The sequence below is a fragment of the Rhinolophus sinicus genome, chromosome 8 (assembly GCF_057876585.1).
Source record: "Rhinolophus sinicus isolate RSI-liver-muscle chromosome 8, RSI-T2T, whole genome shotgun sequence".
Classification (NCBI taxonomy): Eukaryota; Metazoa; Chordata; class Mammalia; order Chiroptera; family Rhinolophidae; genus Rhinolophus; species Rhinolophus sinicus.
The window spans coordinates 2,779,595-2,807,482 of NC_142508.1; the positions used below are offsets into that span (position 1 = coordinate 2,779,595).

General features: G+C 49.0%; 1 protein-coding gene across 8 annotated transcripts in view; it reads right to left on the bottom strand.

Moving 5' to 3' along the window:
- Positions 1-11,262: 11,262 nt before the first annotated feature.
- ACTR3B (actin related protein 3B) overlaps positions 11,263-27,888 on the bottom strand; it is a 46,300-nt gene continuing 29,674 nt past the window's right edge. For 2 of the 8 annotated variants that reach the window (XM_074315107.2, XM_074315099.2), the window contains 8 exons: positions 27,228-27,335; positions 24,083-24,131; positions 22,520-22,617; positions 20,719-20,892; positions 19,220-19,312; positions 13,976-14,101; positions 12,913-12,996; positions 11,263-12,161 (listed from right to left, as the gene is read on the bottom strand). In XM_074315107.2, the coding sequence (XP_074171208.2) occupies positions 12,066-12,161; positions 12,913-12,996; positions 13,976-14,101; positions 19,220-19,312; positions 20,719-20,892; positions 22,520-22,617; positions 24,083-24,131; positions 27,228-27,335 (828 nt within the window). In that variant the 3' untranslated portion in view covers positions 11,263-12,065. Of the gene's footprint in view, positions 12,162-12,912; positions 12,997-13,975; positions 14,102-16,839; positions 17,024-19,219; positions 19,313-20,718; positions 20,893-22,519; positions 22,618-23,987; positions 24,132-27,227; positions 27,336-27,888 lie in introns of those variants that run through there. The other 6 variants (XM_074315105.2, XM_074315100.2, XM_074315102.2 and 3 more) reach the window with 5 other exon arrangements.

A 27,888-nucleotide genomic window follows, 5' to 3' on the forward strand; every position in this document is an offset into this window, starting at 1 on the left:
TGATGGCAGGATACAACCAGAAGCCAAATGCCTGACCTCTCACCCTGGGCTTCTTTTCCCAGAGCCAGACCTAGAAAACCAGACCTTCATTTATCAGACCTTATTCACTGGGGAGCTGTGTCCATGGGTCTTAGTCTCGGCTGCTAAAATCCTAAAATTAATTGTTAAATATAAAACTTAGCTCTGAGTTTTCTGAAAGTTATAAGTGTGGTATAAATAAATACAGAAGAAACAAGTTTGCCAAGAAATAGTGTGAGCAAGATTGCAGGGTGTGTGTGTAACCTAATTTAATAGAATAAACAATTTGGAGACACACAGAAGGAACAGTGAATGTACAATAAGCCAAACTCACATACCTGTCATCGTTAACGATCCGTTCATTCATTGGAGTTTGCTCGGTGAGTCGATGATACTTTGTTGAGCTCAGTAGTGCTTTGCGTAAACGAAGGTGATACAAGTGTTTAGACGAATGCTGTAAGTCAGACTGCACAGAGTCCTTCTTCTGGCTTTACCCCCAATTAACCTGAACAATGAGTCTCAGCTATATTTGCACACACATCTATCAGCGCAACTGTGTTTCTCCAGGAAGTTATAACTCAGCTCAGACATGCGTACCCTTAGGGAGAGGTGACATCAGCATGCGTCTGTGGGTCAGATGAGCAGGTGGGAGAGCCAGGGCCTCGGGTGTCAGAGGCAGTCACTCCAACCCACCATGGAAAGGGGGGTCCGTGGCACAGGAACAAGACTGAGGAAAATGGGAGGACTTAACGTGCGAGAAGACTGGGGTGAGCGTTAAAGATGGGGGCAAAGATAGAAAGGCATGTTTGGGGCAACGGGTGAACAGATCAGAGTGTCTGTGTACTGGTACCTACACCTCCCAAGGTTTTTGAGGTGCCTTTTAACAAAAGACATTGAACCCAATGGAAAGCATTCAAATAAGGGTAAGACGACAAAATCTACTCGATGAAGATGGAAGAGTGAAATAATTTCACCAGGAAACCTAGACCTCCGAAATCTATTCCCGCTAAGTGCAAACCTTAGTTCTGACTCCCCTGATACAACAGAGATCCTGTAAAGAAATGAGTCTGGGAGGGCGGCTGAGAGCCGTGCTAAGAACCAGCGCTCTGCCTTTTCCGTCATCCCAATGGCATCTCGTCCTTTCTTCCCCTCATCTGAGTCGTCCTGGCTGGGGTCTTGGGTGTGCCTTGGTCTCAGAGCTCCTCGATCAACCGCCGGCCATTTGTTCTCCCAGCGTGCCAAGCAGCTGCTGAGCAATGGCTGCCACACATCATCCCACCGTGGCATTCCACTGACGAGTTGCCGTGATCAATGGCTGACTTATGTCACTTCCAGGAGGACCCCCAGCCATTGATCAAGGGCAGACGGCCCGATGACAGAAGGACGTGATTCACCACCCCTAGAATGGCTGGAGATTGGAAATAAGCTGGGCACACAAGCTGGTGACAGTCAATCAAAGCACAGGAGGCCTGGGACGGCCTCGTGTCTCCACAGACGAGGGGCCTCCTGGGGTGCTCTGGGGGATGGGCTGTCAGGGTCCTAAGGCCACAGTGAAAGGTGACATGACTGCAGACACCAGAAAGGACAGCCTCTGGCAAAGCTCAGGCTGCCCCATCTCCATCTGTGTCAGAAACAACCGTCTCCCCACACCCTGAGGGCACTGAGAGCTGCTCGGGCTTTCTGGGCCCCTGAGCTCTCAAACCAGACTCTCCAGTGCTGCCCAGGGCAAGTCTGCAGTGGGGTCGCCTCCTCCGCTGCCGGGGAACGCCCGGGAAGCTTGGCGGCCAGCCCCCTACAAAACACACGATGACCACCGCCTCCCCCTCGAAGGAAATCCTCCAGCAACTCCCACTTCACGGACCTGTATAATCTACGGGAAGAATGCAAGGGATGCTCGCCTGTGGGGAGGGCCCCTGGGGGTCAAGGTGAAGCAACCGCGTGATGGGGAGGCGGGGTTTTGTCAAACGCTCTTTCCCCGATTGTTGAGGTGATCGTCCTGCCTTGCTTCTTCAATTTGCAAATCCGGTGGATTGCACTGATTTTTGAATGTCAAATCCCCCTCACATTCTGGGACTGACCCCACCCCCCGCCCCGGCCCCGTCATGATGTATTTAAACATGTTTGGATGGAGACTGCTAAGATTTCGTTATGAATACGTGCATCGAAGTTCATGATGGAGACTCTCGGTCTATGGTTTTATTTTCTTGTATTGTCTTTCTCTGGTGTGGGCATCCGTGTAATGCTGTCCTGAGAGAATGAACCGGAAAGGATTCTGTCCTCTTCAGCTCTGGAAGTTTGTGTAGAATTGGTAATAGGGCTTCCTTAAGTTTTGGTAGAATTCACCAACAAGGCTGTAGTTTTATGTGAAGGTTTTTCATTATAAACGTGATTTTTTAAAAATAGATGCAGGAACATTCAGTTATATCCTTTTTCCTGGGTGAGTTTTGATAGTTTGTCTTTTAAGGAGTTTACCCATTTTAATCTAAATTGTGGGATTTTTTTAGTGTAATCCCTCACAGCACCTGCCGTGCAGACAGGCACCGCGGAAGGTACCTCAATCTGGTGGTGACAGCCGTCCTCCTCGCGTTTAAGCTGTGGGACCCTCTGAAGTTCCCGCGTGTGGGCTGGCTCACCGGCCAGCAGGGAACTGCCGGGTGCTACAACGTGGACGATGCCCGGCACTCCTGCCAACGCCCTCCTGTTCTTTTGGTCCCCGGGCTCCAGGGGACGCACCGGAGCTGCACAGGGGGACTGGCTTCTCCCCTACCGTTCCGCTTGCCTGACAAAGTCAGAGAACTTCAAGAAGCTCTGGTGCCAAGAAACTACCAGAGGTTTTGTCTTTGCCATTAAATCTGACATTATGAGGAGAGAGGAGTGAGGAGAAACCGGGCAGGGTCCTGCCAGCCCTGACAGGCAAGGGCGTGGCACCAGGGAAGACTTGGCTCTCACCTTTGTGCTGTGGGCATGTGTGAGCTTCGAGAAATGACAGTATCCATGCACTGTATTTTCAGATGGAGCCCCACGCTGGTTTGAGCCTGACCCCCCAGAATGCACTAGCCCCTGAAGGCAGGTCCCGGCCGGTGTGAGGGGCACTGAGCGCCCACAGCCGCCCAGAGCTGAGGGCAACACAGTCTGCGTCTGGCCGCCCCGCGCTGGTCCTGGACCCTGAGAGCAAGGGCAAGCTCAGGGAAACCCTGTCCCCACCTTCATGTCACCACAAGCCCCTCGACCCCATCCCTTGGTCCCCTTCACCATGCCCGCCCACAAATTCTCCAAGACCCACTTAGTCCCCAAAAGGTGGTCACTGCTCTCCCAGGGCCTGGCCAGCCTCCACTGCCCTGCAGGGACACTCTGGGACTCTGAACCCCACCTCTGAGTGCCCGCCCTCCCCGCTTCTCCCCTCCACTCCCACACCCACCTCCATCAGCCCTGCGCGCTCCCTGGCCACCCGACAGCCTCGCCTGACACCTTCTCCGTCCTGCAGCCCCACTTTCAGTCCCAACAGGACACATAGTCCCCTTGCTCCCTGCTCTGCCACCACCTCTGCTGTCCCTCTCTCTCTCCCCAGGAGTAGAAGTGGCTAGTGATTGAGAATCAGGGAAGCTGGTGGCCATTTTTAGGGACATAAAATAACAGACACAGGAGGGAGAGGGGGGGACACGCTGTGCCAGGGCTTTGGGGGGGGGTCTCTGAAGCCACCTCCTGAGCACCAACCAGAGATGCCGCCCAAAAAAACCTTCACCAGGTAACAACAGCCACACGCAGGGTGACTTTCACTTCCATTCCCAACACACTTCACGGTGAGAGGGGAAAAGCACAGGCTGACGAGAATCTTTGCACCAGGGTGCTGTTCGTTCTCTGACTCTTGTCGGAGATTTCCAAGGGAAAGCTCTAGAAGCACAGGCTCTGCGAGGGAGCTGCAAAGGCCCAGCTGCGGTCAGACGCTATGCCTTCCTGGGCAGTGAGTGACGTCCACAGTGCCCTCGTCACACAGAGCCCTCACCTGGCCTGCTGGCCTTTCGTCCTCAGTCCTATGGTGCAGCCCTTTCCTCCCCCGTCTGAGGTGCTAAGAGGCCAGGGTGGGCTGCCTGGTCAGAGGTGTAAGAAATGGCAGCCCCGAGGGGGGCGCCCAGACCTCCCAGCACGGGGTTTGGTGACAAGTTCTCCTTCCCCTCCTGGGGCCAGAGCCCAGGATGCTGGGTGTGCGGCCGGCAGAGACAGAAGCCCCGACCCAGGCTTTGCAATTGCCGGTGGGTTCTTGCTCCCAAAGATCCCAGAGCGTTTTACAGGCACATTCACTCTGAAGGGCAAACTGCAAAATAGTTTGCGTTCTGTCACCTAAATCCCCGGTGGTTCATTACACTCCATGCGATGACAAGATTTTAAAATAGCCCGGAAGGGTTACTGCAGGTTACTGGTCCTCGGTTCCTTCTGATTTCAGCTCAGAACTGACCTCTGAGGATGGGCCGTGAGTTCAGCGCTTTCCAATCCCACAGCATCGCCCGCAGCCAGGACCCCAGCGGACGCAGAACCACGGCGGCCGCGGTGCGGGGGCGCCCTCTGGCGGCCGCCTCCGGGACAGGCGGCTGCAGCCACCGCGGGCACCGGCCGCCCGCACCCGGAATCCGCACAGCGGACGCATCTGGACACCGGGCGCTGCCCTCACTGGGAACCTAAGGATTCAGGGAGCAGAGGGAGGGCCGAGAAAGAAGGGCCCGGTACCCGGAGATGTCGCCTCTCAGCCTCTCGCATCCCTACCTCCTTTCCGCCTCCCGCAACCCTGACAGCTGGGTTTTGGGGCCCAGGAAGCGGAGGGTCAGAGGCAAAGGAACACCCCGAGGTCCGCAGGATTAACGGAGGCGGACCCAGGGTGAGAATCCCGGCCTCCGGGTCCTAAGCGCCCGCCCCGCCGTCCTTCTCTGCTCGTCCCCTGAGCTGCTTCAGAGATGACCACGTGGGTGCCAACGTCCAGCGAGCCATCCCTGTGACACCCGCACAGGCCCGGGCCCTGCGCACAACGCCCCCTGCGCCCGCCTGCAGCGAGGAGCTCCTCTTGCAAGGTCTTCGTTACTTCCTAATTGTGGGGTGTACTGGCTTCATTTTTCTTGTTAGGAAACATTTAAAAAATTAATCTCCAATCTTGGGCTGCTGCTAATTTACAAGCTTCACTTACAAGCTAATTTACAAGCTTTCATTTATTAATGAAATATTAATATTGTGTTATTTCAATCATATCCCACAGCCAGCACGCAAGCGCACACATCACTGAGCTCAAAGTCCCTCCCCTGCTCTCTCTCCTTTCTGGTCACTGTCACTGTCAACTACCTAGTTGACTTGAAGAGGTCACTTGATGAACGTCAGCATTTAAAACTGAGGGGGTGGGGGCTGCCGATGGCTCTCAGTTGGTTAGAGCCCGAGTTCTCAACAACAAGGTGGCGGGTTTAATTCCCGCATGGGCTGGTGGGCTGTGCCTCCGGCAACTAGATTGAAGGACAAATCCCTGGAGAAACACACTGTCCCCCAATATTCCCCAATAAAAAAATTTTTTTTAAAGTTTGTTTTCCCTAAGAGATAGAAATTAGACAAACTTATTTTTAATCTCCCTGCTGTACTGAGCACACTCACAAGCAATTCCCTAGTATGAAGCCAGAGTTCACCTGGGAGCAGGACTGAGTGATTTTCATTGGTCTCACCCACGGGGTCACTGGTTTGAGTGCACTGCAATTGATCCAGCAAGCTTGACACTGTCCCACAGACAAATTCTGATTGCCATCAGTCTCTTCTCATCATGTGTCATCGAAAGGACCGGGTAAGTGGGGAGGGCGAGCAGAGGCGAACCGGCTGGTCTGAGGGTCTGTAGCTCTGTCATCCCCACAAATCCATCTAATATTGGGGACACAACGCCAGGTCCATTTCCTATTCTATTCAAACTGGCCATGGGCGTCACCTCTGGGTAAGGGACTGAACAGCTATAAATGCAGTATTCACAGCCCAAGGCTTCTAGAGCAATCCATTGTAATGGTACAGTATAAGATTTAAGGGAAAAAAACACTCCAAAAATATATATCCCTTTGTGTGATTATTTTTAAGAAAAGGAAAAAATAAAAAAAAATACCCCGAAAAACTGTCCTGGGTTGTGGCTCTTAAGCCCTGTCAATATTGTTATTCCATTTCCACGCAGCTAATTTCCTGATGTGTCATTGTGAAACCAGGTCGTAGCTATGACCACTTCTCGGGGCACTGGCACAACTAACTTCACACACACATTATGAGTGACGTAGTGATTCCTGCTCCATTATGCAGGACACGCCCCCCTCTCCCCCACCCCGGAAAGGACGCTGTCCGTAGTAGAGTTTTGGCACAAGTGCTGTCAGCTCTTTAACAGTCACTCAATTGTAAATCAGCCCAGCCGTGAAGTGCGTATTACCAGAAAGCTTACAACGCTATTCATCTTTGCCATTAGGGGACATTTAAGTGTGTACGCCACTGTGGTAACATTCTTAAACTGTAATTACATAACGCAATGATGTGTTGACCACCTGCAAAGTTTGATTTATCATGGGCATAAGACCTAAGGAATAAATGTGAAAACAAACTAATTCAGCTCAAGAGAATGCCTGCATAACCAGAAAGGCAAGTTCAGTATTGTATCCCAATTAAGATGAGACACATCAGTGGAAAATATCAACTCGTCACTTGAACTTTTGTGGCTCACAAACTTATTTCTCTAGATAGCTCATTTCTAATTATTATTAAGAGCACTTTCTCTACACTGTGCTGTGTCATAAGGTCTTTTTTATGCATTCTCAAATACCACTGATTACGGACAAATCATAAGAGCTCTTTTTCTACAAAAGAAATGAAGCACGGTGCTGAGAAAAATGAAAAAGACCTACCTACTACTCAATACAGCAGGGAAATTATCTTTCACTTTTCAAACTGAACTTCAGCCACTAGCCATGAATTTTATTACGCTGAACTTCAAAAGGTCCATTCTTTCCTTTCATGGAAAGATCCTAGTACCTGATTTCTGATTTGATTCCCTTCTCACACTCCTTATTAATTTTGCCTATTTTTTTATAGAGTAAGACACAAGACTTTCACCTCCTCTCCCCTGGCGGCACATCAGACGGTAACACCTTTCTGGAGCTGCCCATCAGAATGGTCCAGCCAGGGTAGCATTCGCATCTAGCTCTGCCAGGTCTGCTCAGTGATTCTGGAGAAAAGCTACAGCCCCTGGTAGAAACTTGTAGGCATGTCTGCATAAATCCTATCACCACTCTTCTACTTAAAATCTTCTTACAAGCTCAAGGACTTTGTTCTTAAGACAAAGACTGATATTCTAATGCATTCCCATCCTGGATGCTGTTACCTCCATGATTCCTTCTGCGCCAGGCATATGTATTAGTGAAGCATGGAAGCTGCCATGTCAACCTCTGCTAAGACTGCTTCTCACCCCACCTCCAACCTCCCACCCTCGTGATCTCAGCTGAAGGTCACTGCGCAGGAAGCCTGTACACACACACAGACACACACACACAGACACACACATACACCCCACATCCTCTGGGGGCCCCTGCTGGATGTTTCAGCAAACCCTGCACTTCTTTCTCTCACAGCCCTTTCCCAAGGTGTAACTGTCTGTGACTCTCCCGCTAGAAGGGAAGCCCCATGACCGTCCATCCGTCAGAGTGGCTCACAGGCACTTAGCAAATATGTGTAGGTAGATGGGAACTTAGCACAGCACCCAGAATCGAGCAAGCAGTCAACAAATGATGGCTTTTCCCAGTTTAAAAATAGTAACAAGGGGGCCGGCCCAGTGGCTCAAGCGGTTGGAGCTCCATGCTCCTAACTCCGAAGGCTGCCAGTTTGATTCCCACATGGGCCAGTGGGCTCTCAACCACAAGGTTGCCAGTTCAACTCCTCAAGTCCCACAAGGGATGGTGGGCTCCGCCCCCTGCAACTAAGATAGAACACGGCACCTTGAGCTGAGGGGCCGCTGAGCTCCGGGATGGCTCAGTTGGTTGGAATGTGTCCTCTCAACCACAAGGTTGCCGGTTCGACTCTCGCAAGGGATGGTGGGCTGCGCCCCCTGCAACTAACAATGGCAACTGGACCTGGACCTGAGCTGCGCCCTCCACAACTAAGACTGAAAGGACAACAACTTGACTTGGAAAAAAGTCCTGGAAGTACACACTGTTCCCCAATAAAGTCCTGTTCCCCTTCCCCAATAAAATCTTTAAAAAGAAAAAGAAAGTAACAAGAAGGATCGGTGGCGGTTTCACAGGCCACCCCTGCAGGGCTCCCCCTGGACTTGTGCAGTGACAGCGTACCCTGCCCCTCACATCCATCCATTCCCATCACACACAACTTCCTCAGCCACTCTGCCCGGCTCAGCTTTCCACCGAACCCTCACTTTCTGAGTTACTCCATCCTGCAGGATCCAACGACCGCTGATTACCGTTATCTGTGAGGTAAGGGACGGAAAGGAGACAGACGGAAAGGAATGAACTGACGGTGATGAGGACCGCTAGCCAGCCAGCAGCAGCGCCAGAGTCTGAATGACGACTTCTGTTTTATCCCCAGGATCTGCTACACTGACCGCCACAAGCCAATGACAGGAAGTGCCCCTCGCTGGAAAACATGAGCCCCTGGCCACCACTGCCAACCAGACAGGAGAAGCACAAAGACAGATGACTCAAGGCCAAAGTATGTCCGTGGGAAGCTATTCAGAACTTATCTGCAGCCAGTGCTAATGTGGCCGAGAGTGAATTAAATGGAGCTTTGATCTGACCCCTTAATATTGAAAAGATAGCCAACGCCTAAATTTTCGTCATAAATCCTTGTTTGTCATTAATTTTTTAATAACAAAACTGTATTAACAATTATCAATTTGCAATTGTTGTTAGCAAATACTATTAATACATATGTATGACTGCACACACACACACAACCAGAAATAATCCATAGCACCCCGAGTGAAAAACAGAAGGGTAAAATAAAACCTGAGCCCTCAACCTGCAGGGAATAAACAGCGGCTTACTTTGAGACATAATACAGAGTGGAAAGAACTAGTATTTTAACATTAGAAAAATCCTTGCATAATACCAAGATCAAGCCATCGTTTGTTTCAGCTTTTAAAAAATGTTATTTCCATCTGAACAAGTAACATTGATGTACTTGTCAATCAGAGCCTCACACAATTATTTTGCCAATCAATTTATATTCCTATTTAATAAGCCTGACAGTAGCTTTTACAAGAAACGTTGTGAGATATTCCCCAATTAAGTAAAGAATTATTTAACAGATAAATATTCTTAATGGGACGCCCCTGCGGTTTTAAATAAACTGGGCATTTGATTAACCGCACGAGCTTGTTTGGCACAATCATAATTTTTACAAATGAGATAGAAGGGAGGGATCACAAAGAAGGAATTAATCACAGACCAACCGGTACTTCACTCACACAAGACCTCATTATTCATGTTAGTTAAGCTGGAGAATGAACTGGCTGCCGCCGCCATAAAATACACTTACGCCTGCGAGACTCCTGCAGGGCAGTTTCTGTGCGGGGCCCTTTGTTGATCACACTGGGGACGGTGGCCGTGGTGGAGGGCAGCCACTCCCACGCGACGTGTCCGGGATAGAGGGGCCAGATTCCACATCAGTAAGTGTCTTAAGGTAATGCGAGGTAACATCCCAGACACTCAAAGACCAGCTTTCACCTGAGGTCACCCAAACACTCAAGGCTTCTCCGTATCGAGTACACATGGCCTGGGAAAACCCGAGTCATAGGAATTTAACTCAGTATTTACTGGGCACCCACCAGGCATTGCAAAGCTCAGACTCCTATTTTCGAGGGCCTCCATCTGGAGACGGACACAGGGCACACCTGGGTAAGGACAGGCTGACTGATGGGGGAGGGCAAAGAAGGCTTCGTGCAGAGCTGATGCTGGAGAGGCAGGTACAGGTAGGAGCACTCCAGGCAGGGGGACCCCTCTGGGGGCCGATCGCTTCAGGACCCCATCCATCATCCTGCCACTGAAATAACGCAGCGATACAAGAATAATTCTCCAAGTCCCAGTGCATTAACTAAAGCGTGTCTATGGAACATGCGTCACCAAAACTGAACACACCCTCAGAGTACTTATCAAGGACAGCGGCCACCATGGCACCAGCGGGCAACAGCTGCTGTGCAGGTAACACCGGGTGATGTTTTTTATTATATGTTTGATAAAAGTGATTCAATTTTATCAGCAATTAATAATAAGGCCCCGCGATGTTTAGATTCTACAACTATATACTAATATCTTTTAAAAACTATTTTCTTACTGAAAGTCCTAAAGACCACTTAGTTCATGAGCCTAAAATTCTCTTTTCCCCAGCGAGACCAATTTCTAATGCAGTTTTGACTAGCAGGACTCACAGGACACAACTGCTTTATAACAGAGTACGAATGGCTGAAATTTATCGACCACTGACTATGGGCCCATTAAGGCTCTAAGTGCTTAGAGTAACAATTCTCTTACCTCATTTACCTTATAACATAAAGTCAATGCACGTGACAAAACATACTGGAAAAGCATTTTGAACAAAAACGAAAATAATTCAACATCAAAACATCCAGTATCGGTGGCCTCCTAGAAGACATGACATAACACATAACAAGGGACTTGGGGGTTAGGGGGGATTTTCCCATCTTCCCACTGTGCTTCCAAACTCTCTATTCCTGTGTCTTATGAAATCATGCCACAGACTCATGGCCTTGGGTTTGACCACCAACTAACTCTCAGAATCCCACTCGGTGGCTGTTACCTACCAAAGAGCCAAATGCTTCTTTACGAAGGCAAATTTTCGGAGAATAAAACATACTGCCTGATTTAGAGAAACACCATAAATACCAGTTTAAAAAGATAACAGTATCCTAGGAAGAATGAAATAAAAGTAAATCTCTTAATTAAGCAGATTACCTTTCAAGCCAGCAACTCAGCAAATGTCAGGGGTGCTGGGAATCGCCAGGCGCGCCCGCCCCCAGTCCTCCCTCCCCCAGCCACTAACACTGTCTCCCCGGGTCATCCGTACCACGGGCAATGATGGAGAAGGGCATCATTCTAGGAAATTTCCTCCCACGAACTCGGTGCTAATCATGGAATCCTCCACCGATGTGAAACAAATCTCAGTGTCCCTTAAAAGATGTACGAGCACACAGGAGAAAGCCAGAAGACCAGCAGGCCACACAGGAAATCTTTATAAAGAGTCTAATCGCTTTTATTACAACGGTGCAAGGGAGTATTTCATCCAACACTCACCGACAGCAAACCAGCATCTTCTACAAAAGCAGTTCCAGAAAGTTCAGACAAGAACATGAAAAGGTATGTGATCTGCAGTAATTCTCATACAGTACTGTTTAGTGTTTCAACTTCATGTCACTCCAATAAAGTGCAGTCATTTTCTGGCAAACGTGGCAAAAAAGTTTGCTCTGGTTTACGTCCTCTGCGCCTACACACGCGTCACAACATGCCTCACAATGACACACATCTATCACAGCGGCACTCGTGACACCCATATCTGCTCATGCTCAGGATTAGCTCGCTGTACCAAATGCCATAAAATACAAAATGATAGGAAATATAAACATCAATTTGTATTTCAAGTTTGTAACACGTTATTTACAAAAATAGGCTGGGAGGAAAGGGTTTACAGCCCCATATTCTTTCCTGGAGGTAGGGAGAGGGGGAATATTTTGCGCCATGTTCTAGGGTTTTTTCCTAATAATTCTGAAAGTCACAGGGAAATTCCTTCAGAATTACATCTGTCAACTAGAAGCTCGGGTGGAGAGGTGGAGGGGGCGGGAGGGCAGGTGACGGGGTGGGCACACCGATGGCTTGTACTGAGCTGACTGGCGGTGCCTCATGCACTCGGCGACGCAAGCACGCTGCTCGACACCAGCTCCCGACGCCACTGCTCTGGGAGCTGAGGGCTTCTCCGCGCTCTGAAGGGCACCTGCTCGGCAGCTGACACGACGGGACGGCGCCTCGAGGCCGACGCTAGGACATGACTCCAAAGACGGGGTTGTGGCGGCAGATGCTGGGGCCGTACTCCTCGTAGTCCTTCTTGGTGTGACAGACCTGGAAGAACTCGGGCTGGAGGAGGCAACGGTTAGAGGAGTGTGTCCGCCTTCCAGGAAGGGAAGGCAGCTCAACAAGCGACGGCCGCCCCAAGCCCCAGCTCTGCCTGCACACCCGCTGGGACGGCTGGAACCTCCCCCAGGGCCTGACTGCGACAGGGGAGTTCATTTCGTTTTCTTAAACTTTCCTCAGCCTCTATTTTTGTGCTTGCCCGAAATTATCAATTCGTTATCTATTCACACATCTGAAGAGGAAAAGCAATCATTACTTGGAAAAGTCCCTGGAAATGATGATTAATTCAAGGCATTTTAGGTTATTTTGGGGTTTCACTAATCTGTACAATCTTAACCCCTAATCACAGGATACATGCAAATTTGCTGGGCCATTTAAATGATCCTACGTTTTATATGTCACAGAATGAAATGTGCGATCGTGTAGAGCAGGGGTGTCCAAACTTTTCAACGGTTTTCACCAAGGGCCATATGTGGTAAAATACACAAACAGCCGGGCCACTCACTTGAGGTGAAGTACGTATTGCCTCACATGGTTTACTTAAGTAAACTAAATATATTTTTGGAATTTGCTGCGGGCCAATTAACAAAGGATTGCAGGCCGCAGTTGGCCCGCGGGCCGCAGTGTGGACACCCCTGGTGTAGAGCCACGCACCATTAGAACACACACTACTGCAGCTTCGTAAGTCAATATTTAACCCAACTCAACGGAGATGGCAGAAATGAAACCACAGGACAAGCGAGGAAGGACTCACGGTGGAGGCGAGCATGGAGCCCCCGAACCACACGGCGTAGCGCTGCATATGGTGCGTGATCACCTGCACCTCCACGGGCTTGGGCTGCAAAGCAAAGGGGCGTGTGCTCACTCAGCGGCGGACGCCCTCTCAGCGCCTTCCAGGGGACGCGGCAGCGGCTGCGCTCTGGCCACCGTCATGAGGGCCTCCTCCCGCCGTGACGGCACAAGGCCCTTCCTTCCCTGATGTGCAGGTCCCTGTGTGGTGGCACCAGCCTCACCGGCCTCTTACAAGAAGGTCCTCAGCTGATCCGCTGCCAAAACCCTGCCTGCAGCCCCCGGCCCCCCGCCCGCCCTGGGGTGCAGAGAACAAAGCACACAAGTCAGGGGGGGCCTGTCTTTCACAACACTAAAGGCATTTAAAACCCCAAGCAACTAGCCCAACTGATTTCTTTTACTAAACAGATGAGATGGTTTAGTAATTACTGTAGAAGTAATTCCAAATAACACTGAGGATCCCAAAAATACTCCCAGAAATCCCATTTTCCAACACTGATTCCAGCAGGGAAGGACATACGCTTGCTCCCCATTCACCCGACACCAAGGCCCGATCTGCTCAGAAGCCAGAGTACAACGGGCAGGGAATGAAGAATCACTATCCGGGAGGAGCTCAGCGGAAGTCCCTGCGAGTATCACTTATTTCAGTTTAATGAGAACATTCCCAAAGGACATTCAAGATCCTCAGTGTAAACAGACCCCATCTTCTTGGGATACGGGTCATTACCCTACAAGCCTGATCTCTTACAAAACAAAAGACAATTGCCGGCAAATGTGGGTCAGTGAGAGCAGAAAATTGCTGTTGTTGTATCAGTAGGTAAATCCGTCTTAACTACACACTTGGAATGAGTTCAGGCAACAAACCTCTAAATGTAATTTCACAGTGTGGCTAAGAAAGTGATGCAAACTTGTCTGAGTTCACGTTACCCAGACAATAAAGTCCTTCAGCTGTGTGTTAGGGAGACAGCCACGTCAGCTCAGGTACAGAAACTCTACTTCATTCGCATGCCCCCGTCCCCGCCCCCTACCTTTATTCTGCCACCACTGAGCTCTTCACTGAGTTTTAGTCTGGCATCCACCACCCTTTTTAAATCTCTCTGTAGTCGACGTCCAAAATCCCTGAACATTGTGGAGCCTCCTGAAAGAACGACATTCTAAAAGACACAAGCAGAAGGGTTTCCTTTGATGAATTATCCACCCACAATGTTCTAGTAACCCACCCACACAGAATTCCCACATGCCCAATCACTTGTGTGAATAACACATTCCAACCTATATGAAAAGATAATCATTGAAGCAAAGTTAATGCTATCAAAAGTGTACGTTGTACTTTTTCCCTGTATCACAAATTCTTCCTCTCAGTACTTTCCTCAGTTATAACCAAGTGAACACATAAAGCAAATCCGCTTCCACACGCTCCCTCTGTACAATGAGGAAGCTTTACAAGGACCAGGAGGCCAGAGCAAACTGTATAAATCAACAAACTGACCTGTTGTAATAAAAATCTCAGGCCAAATTAACACTGGATATTTAGTTATTTTGCCTTAACAATCACTGGGGAAAAGATAAGTTTCCAGTTAATACCGGAACCTTTCAGAAACGTGATGTTGGGGAGAAAAGGAGCATATCGAAACTACCAGAAGTGCTGTCAAACGAGACATGCTTGCTGCCCACGCCCTTCCATCACCCTAAGATTCTGCTAAGTGGCCACAACAGAATCCCATGTGTGGAAGGGGGAAGCAGGGGAGATTTTCATTAAATCTCTTATCCGATTTTGATGAAACATAAAAGTTGTGTTCTTTCATGCTACATGTTACTTGGGACAGTGAAAGTGAAATTACGTGTGTGCTGACTCCGACTATATTTACTATCTGGCCCTTCAACCCCCGATTCACACTATGGTCGCCATGCCTCCCAGGGTTGGGGGCTCTTCCAAGGCGCTTCCTGCGCCCCCTTCCCAACCTGCTCTCCTTCCCATCCCCACCTCGGGCGCTCCCTTCTACTCACACCGCTCCCTGCTCTTTTCAGACCACGCAGGGCCTGCCCCGGCCTCAGGGCTCTGTGCCTCCTGGGCTTCTGCCCAGGTGCTGCCTGGACCTTGCCGCCCCCAGACGCACCTGGCTGGCTCCCTCGGCCCCTCGAGTCTTTGCTCACACGTTACCCACGGCCTAGAGGAGACCATCCCCCCACACCCCAAGCTCCTGCACCCCGTCTCCGTTTCCTGCTCTACTTTCCTCCTTGGCACCTCACTATGTATCCTGCTCGTTTATTATTTTGTCTGTTGCCGCCACAGAAATGTAATCTCCACGATGAAGGGACTTTTTTCCCTGTTTGGGTCACAGGTGATCCCACAGTGCCCAGAACAATCACAGCACACAGCAGGCTCCCCATAAATACTGCCCAATGAATAAATAAATTGATGGACCTGGAAGCGCCCATAAGTGCCCGGAAGCGCCCAGAAGCGCACTCGGAATTTTGACAGGAAACCTCAAAGTGCTCAAAGACCTGGTGACTCGAGAGCATTTCAGCCAGAAAGCATCTGCTCCCCTGGGTCAGCAAGTTCTCCGATGAAAAGCGGCCAACAAAAAGGCAGCACTAATCACACACGGCCGTGTGTGTCTGTCCTGGGAGAGAAAGAAATCCTGACCTCGGCTAGAAAAATATCAAAACCTAAATACAGGAAAAGAGTTGGACACTGAAACAGACATAGGATGGAGCATTAAATTCCATTAAAAAGAATGTTTTTGAAGAACGCTAATTACTTAAGAAAATGTTCACAACATAACGCTAAGTTGATATACAGGATATAAAGCTTAACTATAGCCTGATATGTCTACCTACCTATTTATATTTCCAAAAAAAAGAGAGAAAGATAGTCAAAGTAATAAATGATAAGCAATGATTACAGAGGAGTGACTTCTGTTTTCTTTATTAAAGATTTTGGTACTTCTCAAATTTTCTAAATGCACTTGAAGTTGGAAATAATCATCTTTGCTCATCTGTGGAGTCTAAATTTTCTTTACCTAAATTGTGTTTTTACAATGCAGTCCCCTGACCTGCTAAATGGCTACGAATCCTTATGTGTGGTTGGCATAACTGCAGCACATTTGTGGAGCTCACTGTGCCGACTGGATTTCTTAACAGCCCTCAACTATTATCACAGGACCTTCCTCTGCCACGCAAATGTTTATCTCATGACGTCAGATGAAGTCTCAGTTGTACATTACAATGGAAAGGTCCCGTTCTTTATGCTGCCCAAAGATCGCAGCACATTCCACTATAAACACTACACATAACCTGTCAGTCACCTGAAATTTAAGTCAGAAAGATACAAAATAAAGTCTATATTAATGATAAGTTCATTTAATAGCGAACTTGGTGCTAAAAATAACGACCATTCCGGCTCCTGTAATGTAAGTACGTTTTGTGTTACGGGCTCTCTTCTTATTCCCAACGGTCTGACACACACAGCGCCACCTGCCGCCACCCGGTGTCACTGTCACGGGCCACCGCGGTTCACGCAGGCGAGGAGCAAAACGCCCACCGAGAGGCGTGGAGCACGGCCAGGCCCCAGGAAGAAGCTCCTGGGAACTAGCCCGTCCTGCGTCCCCGCATGGCTGTGTCTCTTTAGGGACTCGGGCCTTTTTACTCCTGAACTGAACCAAAGGCGACAACCCCAGCAACGCTAACCAAGCCTATTTCTGAGGTGGGGGCTGTAGGCGCGCCCAACAGTCCTAGAAAACATGCGAGTGAATCTCAGCGCTGCTCTAACCCGCGGCCTGATCACAGGGGATGTGACAACTGGCACAGACGTCTCACTAGAATTGTCTGCACGTCTTCTCTGCCCCGCAAGACTGTGTGCCTAACCCCCCCCCCCAACCAGGTTATTCACCTCCCAGAGCTTCAGGGTCCACATCTCCACCCTCATCTTGTGTGACTTCTCAGTGTCACCTGATAGGGCTGGTGACAGCAGTCTTCCCCTGGCTTCTGTGTTGGTTCATGTTGCGTGTCAGTGCGGCCAGGCCACAGCACCCAGTGATTTGCTCCAACACGGCTCCCGGTGCTGCTGAGGGGGCCTGTAGGTGGGCTTCACATTAGAGGGGTTCACAGCACAGGCCTCCAGAGCCCAGCGGGCCTCACCAGGCAGCCGAAGGCCTTCAGAGCAACGACGAGGGTCCCAGAACAGAAGGAATCTGCCCCACATCTGTAGTGCCAACTCCTGCCGGCCGGCACCATGAACTCTGGACTTGCCAGACTGAAAGCAGGCCGAGTCCTTAAAACAAATCTGAGCCGGACATAGAGGGACAGGTGGAGGTCGAGACACCGTCGTTTCTCTGGAGAACCCCAGCCGATACACAGTCTCTTTGGTCTCCCCTCCGTGCGTCCCTTACAAGTCTCCCCAGTCTTCTTGTCCTCGCACCTGCACACTCCCCTGGTGACAGCCCCTTGCAGACCTTTTCATCCTTGCAGCATATGGATGAGCCTCAAAATCTAACCCACATCTTCCTCCTAAACCTCCAGCTGTGCAGCCAAGTCAGTTCCTCCAGACTCCACGATGGGGCCCCTTCTCCTGCATTCCCACTTGGCAAAGCACAGCCGCTCCCTCCCAGATGTGCGAGCCTCTCCCATTCCCACTCACCGCCCTCCGTCCCCCACGTGCCCTGGCCCCTCCCTGTGTGGGCACGGTCCTGTGTCGCCGCAGCACCCAGCAGCCCTCACCCCCGTCCTGCCTGCCCTCCACTCCCTCTCCTGCAGCTCGAGCACTTTCCTCAAACCTGACTCGTGTTGTGTCACCTCTCTGCGTGAACCCTCAGTCCCTTAGGAGAAAGCCCAAGTCCACGAGACCCTTCCAGGGGACAGGCCACACCTCTCCCTGAACCCCGCTGAGGACACCACAGCCAAAACGCTGATTTTGAGAAGGGCTGAGAAAAACCAGTGATATCTTAAAATATGTGTATTTCTCTCTCAAATAAAGATATTTGAACTCATTCAACCCTAAGAATGAAAAATAAGATATACAAAATTTAATTTGCAACATGCTTCTCTGATTTAAAGAGCACGCACACACACACACACACACACACACACACACACTTTAAGCTATTTTGTTACAGGAAAGTCATTCCTTGAACTATATCGAAATGTATTTACCTAATAAATAAGCATTGTGAACAACTCCCAACCTGCTGCTAAAACAGGTTGGAACTGTTTTCCCACCAGCCCCACCCCTCCCAGACTTGTCTCCCTCTCCTGCTACTACCGTGTCGGACTCCACCCAACAGATTTCTGAAATCTCTGCTCTACCCGCACCCCTCTGCTCATCCAGTTCCCTCCACCTGTCTTGTGCCCCCTCCACCCCCCAAACGCAGGCCAAGCCCTCAGATTCAGCTCAAATGCCAGCTTCTCAAAGCCTTTCTTGATCCCCTCTAATTAAATGCAGCCTGCCCCTTCTCTCAATTACCGTAATTTGCATGATTCACTTTCATGACATTCAGCTTGTAGTGGTTCCCCTTAGAATTATTTCGGTATTATTTTTAGCTTTTTTATAAGCTCCTGAACCTAAGAACCATCTCTCACACATACTTAATCCTCTAATTTAACAACAGTGTCTTGTGTGTGGTAGGCACTCAGATATCTGAGAAACAGAATTCAGGATGAAGCATCCAGATGGATTGCCAAGCAACTCGAAACTGGCTTCACTTTTGAGTGAGAGCATAAAAGTACTAAACACTAATATTAAACCAGTCGCTACCATGGTTCTCAATCTAACTGCACGTTAGAATCATCTGGGAAGCTTTTAAATCCAGATGCCCAGGCCCAGCCCAAGTATATCAGCATTTCTGAGGGCGGGACCTAACACGTGTATATTGTAACCTCCAGGTGACGCCCAGGGGCAGCCAGGGCTTGCACATGCTCCTTGAAGTGACTGGCCCTTTGGGGACATCACAGGCCTGCCCAGACGTGCCTGTCACATACAATTCCCCTCCAGGCCCCAACCTCCATCCTACTTAGAAGCTGAACAAGAAAGATGGCCTGTAAATACCTTTCTTATCTATAGGCCAGAATGAAATAAAAATTAGGTTATGACTACTTCCATGTAAAGAAAGTGTTTTGCTTTTTTAAACATTCTACATTTTCAAAACCACCCTTTATTCTCCTTCTCCCGTCTCCATCAATAGGAAAGTCTGCACATAGATGTCAGTGACCTATCTGAAGAATGACGGCCGCTGGTTGTGGGGTGAGACGAGGCACCTTACCCAAGAGGCTTATACCTTATACAGCGGGCGACGTACATCGATGGGGCAGTTCTGTATTACTTCATCAACAACATCTGAGATGGATTCCATAAAATCTGGGTTGGCAAACTAAATTTACATAAATATAAAAGAAACATTACACATTTCTCTCAATAGGACAAAACAAAAATTCTTTTTAAAAAGTGACTTTAACAAATACAAAATTGACTATATCTTTAAAAACTTCACATGGGAATGAACGATATGTCAAATGAATCCCACGTGACTAAGTGTGATGAAACCATATGTCCCCTCAAGAGATGAAATATGTGGGTTTAGTGAAGGAAAAATATCAAACAGTAACAAAGGCAGACCAGCCCTGTGTTACGAATACACAGTGAATCGTGCTAATAAGAGACTGTAAAAAGCAGGTATATGATGTATGTGATACGGAATGAGAAACACTATGAATATATAATGAGTATATCACTTGTGAGTTACTAATATGATGAAAAAATTAGCCAGGATATAAAAAAAAGTCAGTGAAAGATCACTGAGTGGTGGCTTTGAAACGAAACAATCAACACTGGAACATTCATGTCACCGAGTGAACAGCCTTAGATTCAATTCCTTAAGTAAGCGAAAGTATAAATAATTCAGTCACGTGGCACTTGAAATACGTTTTTAAAATCAAGGAAAGCGTGCGTGTGTAACAAGTCAGGGAGGAAGAAGGTAGCATCCAGCTGGGCACGGTCAGTTTCATGTCTATTTCAGATCGATCCTATCAGAGGCAGGAGGGAATGAGTGTGAGATGAGGTTAGAGTAACACACACACTTTATGCCATTTCCCTGAACAAAATCGTCATGTGCACATGTGAAAACAGGCAGCAGTTTCTAACCTACCTACTGAATAGAAACTGAATTAGGCAGGAAAATATACCAAACCATGAATACAGTGCATTTTATTTAAACCTTAAAATGTTGCCTCTTAACTACTGTTTCTACAAAAGTAGTAATGAGTATCTGTGACTACCCATTAAAACGATAACGTGATTCTTCAAGACAAACCTGCTAACTAGTGACCAGTTTAGTCCTCAGACAAAAGCTTTAACTAACTGGCAGCAGGGGGCACAGCAGGACCAAGTGTCCTGGGTAACAAGTGGGGAGCAGGAAGGACAGTCAGTCGCGAAAGGTGGAAAGGCTGTATCGTATGTCAGCCCACACTGGGTCCCTGAGATGAACAGGGTTTCATACCAGTGTGACAGTCATTTCAATTCCACTGTCTTCTGTTGTTCTTATAACTTCTTCCTACCCACTCCTGGAATAATCAGTTGCTAACTATTTCCAGATAATCACGTCTTTGGAGAGGCAACCGGACACAATCAGTTGAGCAGAGAAATCGCACAGGGGGCTGTGTCTGTCTGCAGAGTGAGGCCGCGTGTGGCGTCACTGAGAGGTGACCTTAACGCACAGAAGGTGGCAGTATCGCTCCATGCACGCCAGACTTCAACACACTCCAAAAGCAAACATCTCACCTCAGGGTGAAAGAAAATTTCGGGCCCTAGGAACCTCTCGTAGCCGACATCTATGACGAACTTCTTCCGGTTAATGGCGTTGATCCCCGTGTACTGCTTGATCCACTTCCGGGGGTCCACGTCGTACTTGGCAAACTCCTTGACTATGTCGGGGCAAATGTAACAGTACTTCTCCTGCATGCACAGAGAGACGGCCCCAGGCATTAACACCTACCCAGACCCTCGTCCCCCGACAAATCCCAGTAACCCCAGGCACTGAACACACCTCCGGAATGAGACGGACCCACACCCCTAACTGCAGTGCAGACATGCCATCGAGCCTCGTATTCTATCGTCTTTCATAGCAGACATGACTTCGCTTTGATTTGGGGTCTGTAAGTCGGCTTTCTTTGCAACTCGGCTATTAATCTCAGTCTTACTATGTCAAATTTGTTGCCATATTATCTGAAATACTGTTTCAAGGTGTCTACCGAGTACCTTGTCTCCATCTCCTCTTTCCTTACTCCTTTTAGGCCCCACGTGGCGCCTGCCCGGGTTCCCTGCCGTCTCCCTCTGGACTGTAGACAACACCCAGAGACCTACCACCAGCGGTCAGCTGGGCTTTCACCTGCTCTGCAGTCATCGGCTCCACAGCAAGTGTTTACTGGGTGCCGAGGCACGTGGGATGCACAAATGAACAAAACACACACAGATCCATCGCTGCCTACTGGGCCACCCGCTCTGCGAGGGTCCGGAATAAGTAAGGAGATGGCATGGCACGCTGTAGGTGGTAGGCGCCATGCGGAAGGAAAAGAGAAGGTACATGTAGGCAGGGCTGGGGCTGCCGTCCATTGCTGCTGCACAAGCACCGGCTGGGCCTTTTCACCTTGGCACCTGAGATGTGCAGCGTGTTGGCTCTGCATCTGGTGATGCTTCACTGGGATCTCTGAGCCCAGTACCTGTCCTGAGACTCAACCTCAGCAAAGCAGCAGGGGGCACTTGAGTACCAGCCTCTGAAAATAAGCTTCCTGTGGGCAAGAGGGATGGAGCAGGGCGCCTTACACACACGGGGCAAGACTGCCCGAGTAGCTGCAGATCGCCATGGAGACACTGAAGCCACGCTCACTCAGAGTGGGGTCCTGGTCTCGCCCTCCACCTCGGGGCCTTGGGACATTGGCCTTGAGTGGCTGACGTGTCTCCATGGGCATCTGCAGCTGCTTGGGCAGTCCTGCTCCGTGTGTCAGGATCCCCCTCAAGGAGAGAAGGCAGCACACAGCTGGTGCGCACTGCACGTGTGGGAAGGACCTCTGGAAGTGTTCTCAGGATGTGAAGTTTAAAGTTTCCTGGAATCCCTGACCCGTATTCTAATACCATGCTTGATAAACTCTAGCAGAATTATAAGACTGGCGGGCAAGACTCGTCACATAGCCCTGTGTTCCCTGATAACAGACACAGTGAGACAGTCACTACACCCTCAAATCTATCAGGCTGGAGACAAAAACTGAGGTATTGTTAGAGGCCTGCTCAACTCCTTAGGGCATCTCAGCCGGCGTAACTGATGGCACGAAGGCCTCGGTAAGTAAGGTGGGGTGGAGTGTGGCGGTGCTGGTCTCCAGTTCTGGACTCGCTGAGAGGACAGTGCGTGCCATGACCCACACAGCCTGAGGACAGCTCAGGGCCAAGGACACAGCGTGGGAGCACACAGCCCAGGGGCAGCTCCACACCACTCTCTCCAGGAAATAAGTGAGGCGAGAACTAACAGCAGGACAAACCCCCCCAAAAGGCCCCTGCAGAGTACAGAGGACAGTCCCTGACTCCCCACCTGCACAGCTGAGCGACACACCATCACGACCTGAACAGGCCGGCTCCATGCCAGGGCACACGTGGTCCCAGAGAGCCAGTGAGGAAAGTCAGTGCCACCTTGAGGACCAGAAAGTGACCTCATGAGTCAGCGCAGTCAGGGATCTTTACTGCAAAGGGGACACTCACACTCACCAGCCCCACCCCTGAGCATCGGGAACAAGAGGTTCAATTCTGATTCACGTTTGTAACAGATTTGGGGGTGGTGAGGGAGCTTGGATCAAATATTCAAATTTCTTTCATTGAAGAAAGGCAAGGGAAGGAGGAGCAAAAGTCTTGGGAAACATTTAGTGTAAAAAGGAAGTCGGGATACTTGGGTAAACTTCCCCCACAGGGAACGGCCAGCTCTTCCGGTCTGCCCAGGGCTGCACGTTCAGGCTGAGTGTCCCCATCCCTGGGAAGTCCCGTCCCAGGGACATCAGAGCAGCTGACCTCCGGCTCACAGGAGCCCTGACCTGTCCCAGCGCTCCGTGTCCTTAAAAATGCCTGTTTACACCAAGAGTGCCATGCAAAATGTGGGGGTCACCTCTGATGCTGCCGTCCCTTCAACCAGCCTCAGTTTTGGGCAGTTTGATGGGAGGAAAGCAGTGGGGGCGGGGGGGGGGTGCCAGGGTCGCCTCTGCACAAACACTGAGTGTCCACGAGAAAGGAGACGCTCAAGCTCACGTCACAGCCCACACTTAAATTCTTCCCCACAAACAAACAAAATCCTGCTCTCTTCATCTACCTAATAATTATCCTTGCATTACTAAGAAGAACCTCTTGCATTTTGACTAAAAAACAATAATAATTTGTCCTGCTTTTCAACCTGAAAAGTTCCTTTAAAAATGGCCTGTCGACTGCTGTGTACATAGGAACACAAAGACAAACATGATGGAGCAGGTCAGGGGGACATTTAAACATGGACCAATACGCCATCTTTCTTCTAATCCAGAGGCTTAATTGTAGAACTTCCTGTAACAATTCTAGCACGGTAGCTAGAGTCCAGAGATACAGGTGGACTTTGTTGAATGATTCTAGATCCCAGAATGGACTGTTCTGAGCTATAGTTCTCAGGGTACAAACCCCACACACAGGTCCAGGAAACACACTTGAGGACTGGCTGACGTCACTGCTGCCGTTGGGGGGGGGGGTGCAGACACACATCCCGCTGGCTGAAGGCTCCATCTAACAAGCCTGCGCTACAATGACGCGCAGCACGTAGCTGGCGCTCGAGCCCGTTATCAGACCGTTTTATGTTCAGAGGAAGAGGCTGAGCCGTCAGTCTTTCAGCCCCTTCCTAACTCAAGTGGTAAACAGATCAAGACCCACATTCACGGGGAGGGAGAGGAAGGAAGGCGGGAGCGGGAGTGGTGGCAGCAGAGGGAAGTGTGCAGACACCGTCTCATCTCTCTCACCCCCAAACCGGCCGGTTCCCCGTCTGTTTTTACCTTGATGGCTTTTGCGGTCTCCAAGGATTGCTCAGGAGGGACTCCCACCTCCCTCTCCCTTAGCAGCTGCTGAATGAAATACGTAATATCTCTACCTGCAATCGGGATGTGCTTGATACAGCTTCCAATTACATAACCTTCTGCCTAGGGGAGAAGGGAGGCAGAGGCCGCGTTAGTGACTGCCGCGCGAGGGCTCCCTCCCTCCAGTGCAAGGGCCGAGCTGAAGGAGTCCCATCTGTGCACCCCCCCAACTCTGCACTCACAACCCCACTACTGGGACCCGCTGTCCCCATAAGCAACCAATACGACACTTTCATCGGAATGGGAAGAGAAAAACACATATTCATTTCCGAACAGCAATGCTGTGTGTCAGAACAGTGAAGCCAATCATTTTTCTGTTGTTCCTCACCAAAAAACAAGTGTTATCTGCAAATTGCTAAACCAACTATAAATCTACTTATATTTCAAAATCAACAATTTGGTTAAGTTTGCAGGAATTCGGTTCCAGCCTGGATTCAAATCCCAGGCCCACATTTGTCAGCGGAGTGGCCATGGACAAGTCTGTTCACATGTTTCGGCCCGGTCCCTTTACCCACAAACGGGGCACTACTGCCCCGTGGGGCTCACAATACAGAGTCAGTGAAATACAGCAGGGCAGCAGCTCACAGTGCTCTGGGCATTTACTAAGTACTCGGTACGTGGTCCCACGGGCCACAGTAAGGACTGTCCTGTTAGGAGTCACGCTGAGACGTTAACCTACACAGGACGCCACCTGAGACAGCCTCGGTCAGGAGCTCGGATGCGCTCGCTCGGCTGCCTTCCGGGGCCAGTGAAGCCTGGTCTGCCGGGGGCAGCAAAGGGGCTGCTGCCCATCCCCAGCGGGGCCGGGGCCAATAGTTCACAGGCCCACAGCTCAGCCAAGGCCCCTCCTGGGGGCATGGCTTGCCCCAGGCCTGGGCACACATCCAGCTTGCTCTATGGGGACTGACAGAGTGGGCATCTCCCTACCGGTTTCATCAGGAAAAGACGGGACACCCCAGGTTCCACATGACAGCACTGGCTTCTGTGCCGTGTGCCCACACGAGACGTTGGGAACAGTGGCGAACTGCTGATTTCATCTTAAAGGTGGACTAGTTCAAATGGTTATAAACTAGCTGTGGTCACCAGGGAAGTTCCAAGGACAAGTTACTGCATTCCTCTAACATTTCTTTCTGGTGCACCTAACTTCTAGAAGTAAGAGATTTGGCCTTTTCACAGAGCCCGAGTTATTTGTAAAAATACTTTAATATGGCGATAAAAGATATGTACAAATTATTGAAATAGTAAAGATCAACTTAAAGTCATAAGAATATTAGTTCTCTAACACAAACTATTGACAATTATTATACTCTTCCATCACGTTTAACATTTTTTAAAACTATTTCAACCAGTGTATACACAGTACCAGCTTCAGTACAGCATTCGAAACATGAAAATAACCTATAGGTGTAACAACAGGAAAATAAATAAGTGAATTATGCTATCCCACATGATGGGCTATTATGTAGTTATAAATATTTTTTTCACAGGATAGTTAACCATACAAAAATATATTAGGAATAAATCAATATGCAAAATATAACTTTAGCATTACATTACACAATTAGAATGCAAAACCAGACACAGGATATTCCAGTTTTGCTTAAAGTGTATACACGTGTGTGTCTATGGAAACGAGCTTAGAAGGCTAAACAACCAAAACTATCATGTATTCTCTGGGTGAATTTATGGTCATTTCATTTTCTTTTTCACATTGCTCTATTTTATCCAAAGTTTGTACAACAAATGTAATTTTGATAATCAGGAAAAAACTAAACTAAGATACAGATAAACATTTTAAAAACAATTTTCTCAGCGGGCCCGTATACCATGTGAAATTTGTTTTCTTTTCTCCTCCTCAATCGGATACACGGATGGAAGGAAGCGGGCCCACAACCCTCTCCCCACACCCGGGCCTGCACTCGCCTGGGAGTGTGTAACCTCAGGGAACAAGCCAGATGCCTGCATTTCCAGTCAGTGTCACACATCAAGTGGCAGCAGTGGGTCTGTGACCACAAAACAAGTAAGTGTTTGAGACTGGCCTGCAGGTGCTCCGAGCACAGAGTGCTGTTGGGGGCTTGGGGGGGACCTTCACTGCAGCCCTGGCCCTCCAGATCCCCGTGCAAAGGGCATGCTGCCAGGGGCACAGGGTGGGCAAGGGGGGAATCTGGCTTTTTTCCTTCCTGACTATAGGCACATACACCAGTAACCCTTCCCCTCCAGCAATTTCTGACCTTGAAGGAATTAAAATCATTAGCATATTAGTACAGCATTCCTTCAAATTCCCAAAATGAAACCGTGACTGTTTTTTCAACTTAAGTAAATGAATTGTTTTTAAAAAAAACAAAGAACCCTCGTTTGCATTTTTAAAAAGTTATACATATACACATACATCTGTATGTGCAGAAAACGATTTGTAATAAACCTAAGTAACTAGTAAGAGGGGTTGCCTCTGAGAAGTGGGGGAAGAGCAGGAATGAGAGCAAGTCTGACTTTCCACTGCACACCCTTCTTTGGATGGTTTCAATGAATTTCAAAGAAACCAACTTTAAACAATTCAGTTAGTTTACTGGACCAAAAACAGAAGAAATGGAAGCAACAGATGTCTGTTAAAGCCCGAATCATTCTGCTAATAGTTTGAAATTTAAAACCAAAAAGTGACATTGCAGAGCATTCTGCAAGTCAAAATGTACAATCTCTCCTTCTTGGCTCTTAAATAAATACAAAAACCCAAAAGACAGAAAAAAACAGAAACCATTTGTCTGAAGCACGAGCTAGTTAAAGCCTTGCACCTCTTGTCACAAAACAGAGTGAATCCTTCAAGTGGTCATGCCCACACCTGCGATTCAAATACCCACGAGGGCAGCTACCCCTGGCCATCCCCACAGCTCAGGACACGCCAGCAAAACCCTCCTGGTGACGTCACACCAGGGATCAAGCAGAGCCCTGGGGACCCCACACAACTGCTGACAAATGGTAAACGGCCACAGACGGTGGGCATCTTTTTCGTTCTCACGTACCTGGTTTAAAACTCTTGTTACCTTTACTAAGCACAGTTACGACTCTAAGAGAGGTATTTTATTTAGAAAGGGTTTTTCCTTTACTTCTTCCCTTACCTCAGTCAGGTGAGTCCTACAGGGAGGCACTGACTAATCTGCTTACCACTGGGATAGCGTGCGTGACCCCATCCCCGCTGTCAATGACGGTCCCTGTTAATGTACGTTCGCCAACTTGCCGAGACGTCCAAGACGCTGCTAAGGCCAGCACGGCCTGGACAAAAGACGGGGAAACCGTGAGCACAGGGGGACATTTTTCTGAAGAAGTTTGCATGCTTATTCTCAGGTTCAATCTTTTTTACTTAATAAGTCTGAGTAACTCTTGCCCTTATAATATCCTTCACCTTTCCTCCCAAAATTCAAATTCCAAATTGGACAACTAACATGCAAATTTTGTATACTTAAACTGGAGGAGCCAAGTTTTCAATAAAATAAATCATTTTTTTACATAGAAAAGCCAGTGAGACAGGGATTTTATTCTGGAATATAAGACTGTAACTTCTAACCCACTGGTTCCCAGCGTGGGTCCACAGACACGCTGCAGTAAGATCACTTGTGGCATTTTTAAAAGACAGATCAGTAGGTCTCACCCCCGGATATTCTACACTGGTTCTCACCGTGAGGCAATTCTGCCCCCCAGAGGACACTGGGAAATGTCTGGTGCCATTATTTATTGTCACACTTGGGGGAGGGGCTGGTGGTGGTGCTTCTTCTTGGTTAAGGGCCAGACATGTGGCCAAACATCCTATAACGCACAGGACAGCCCT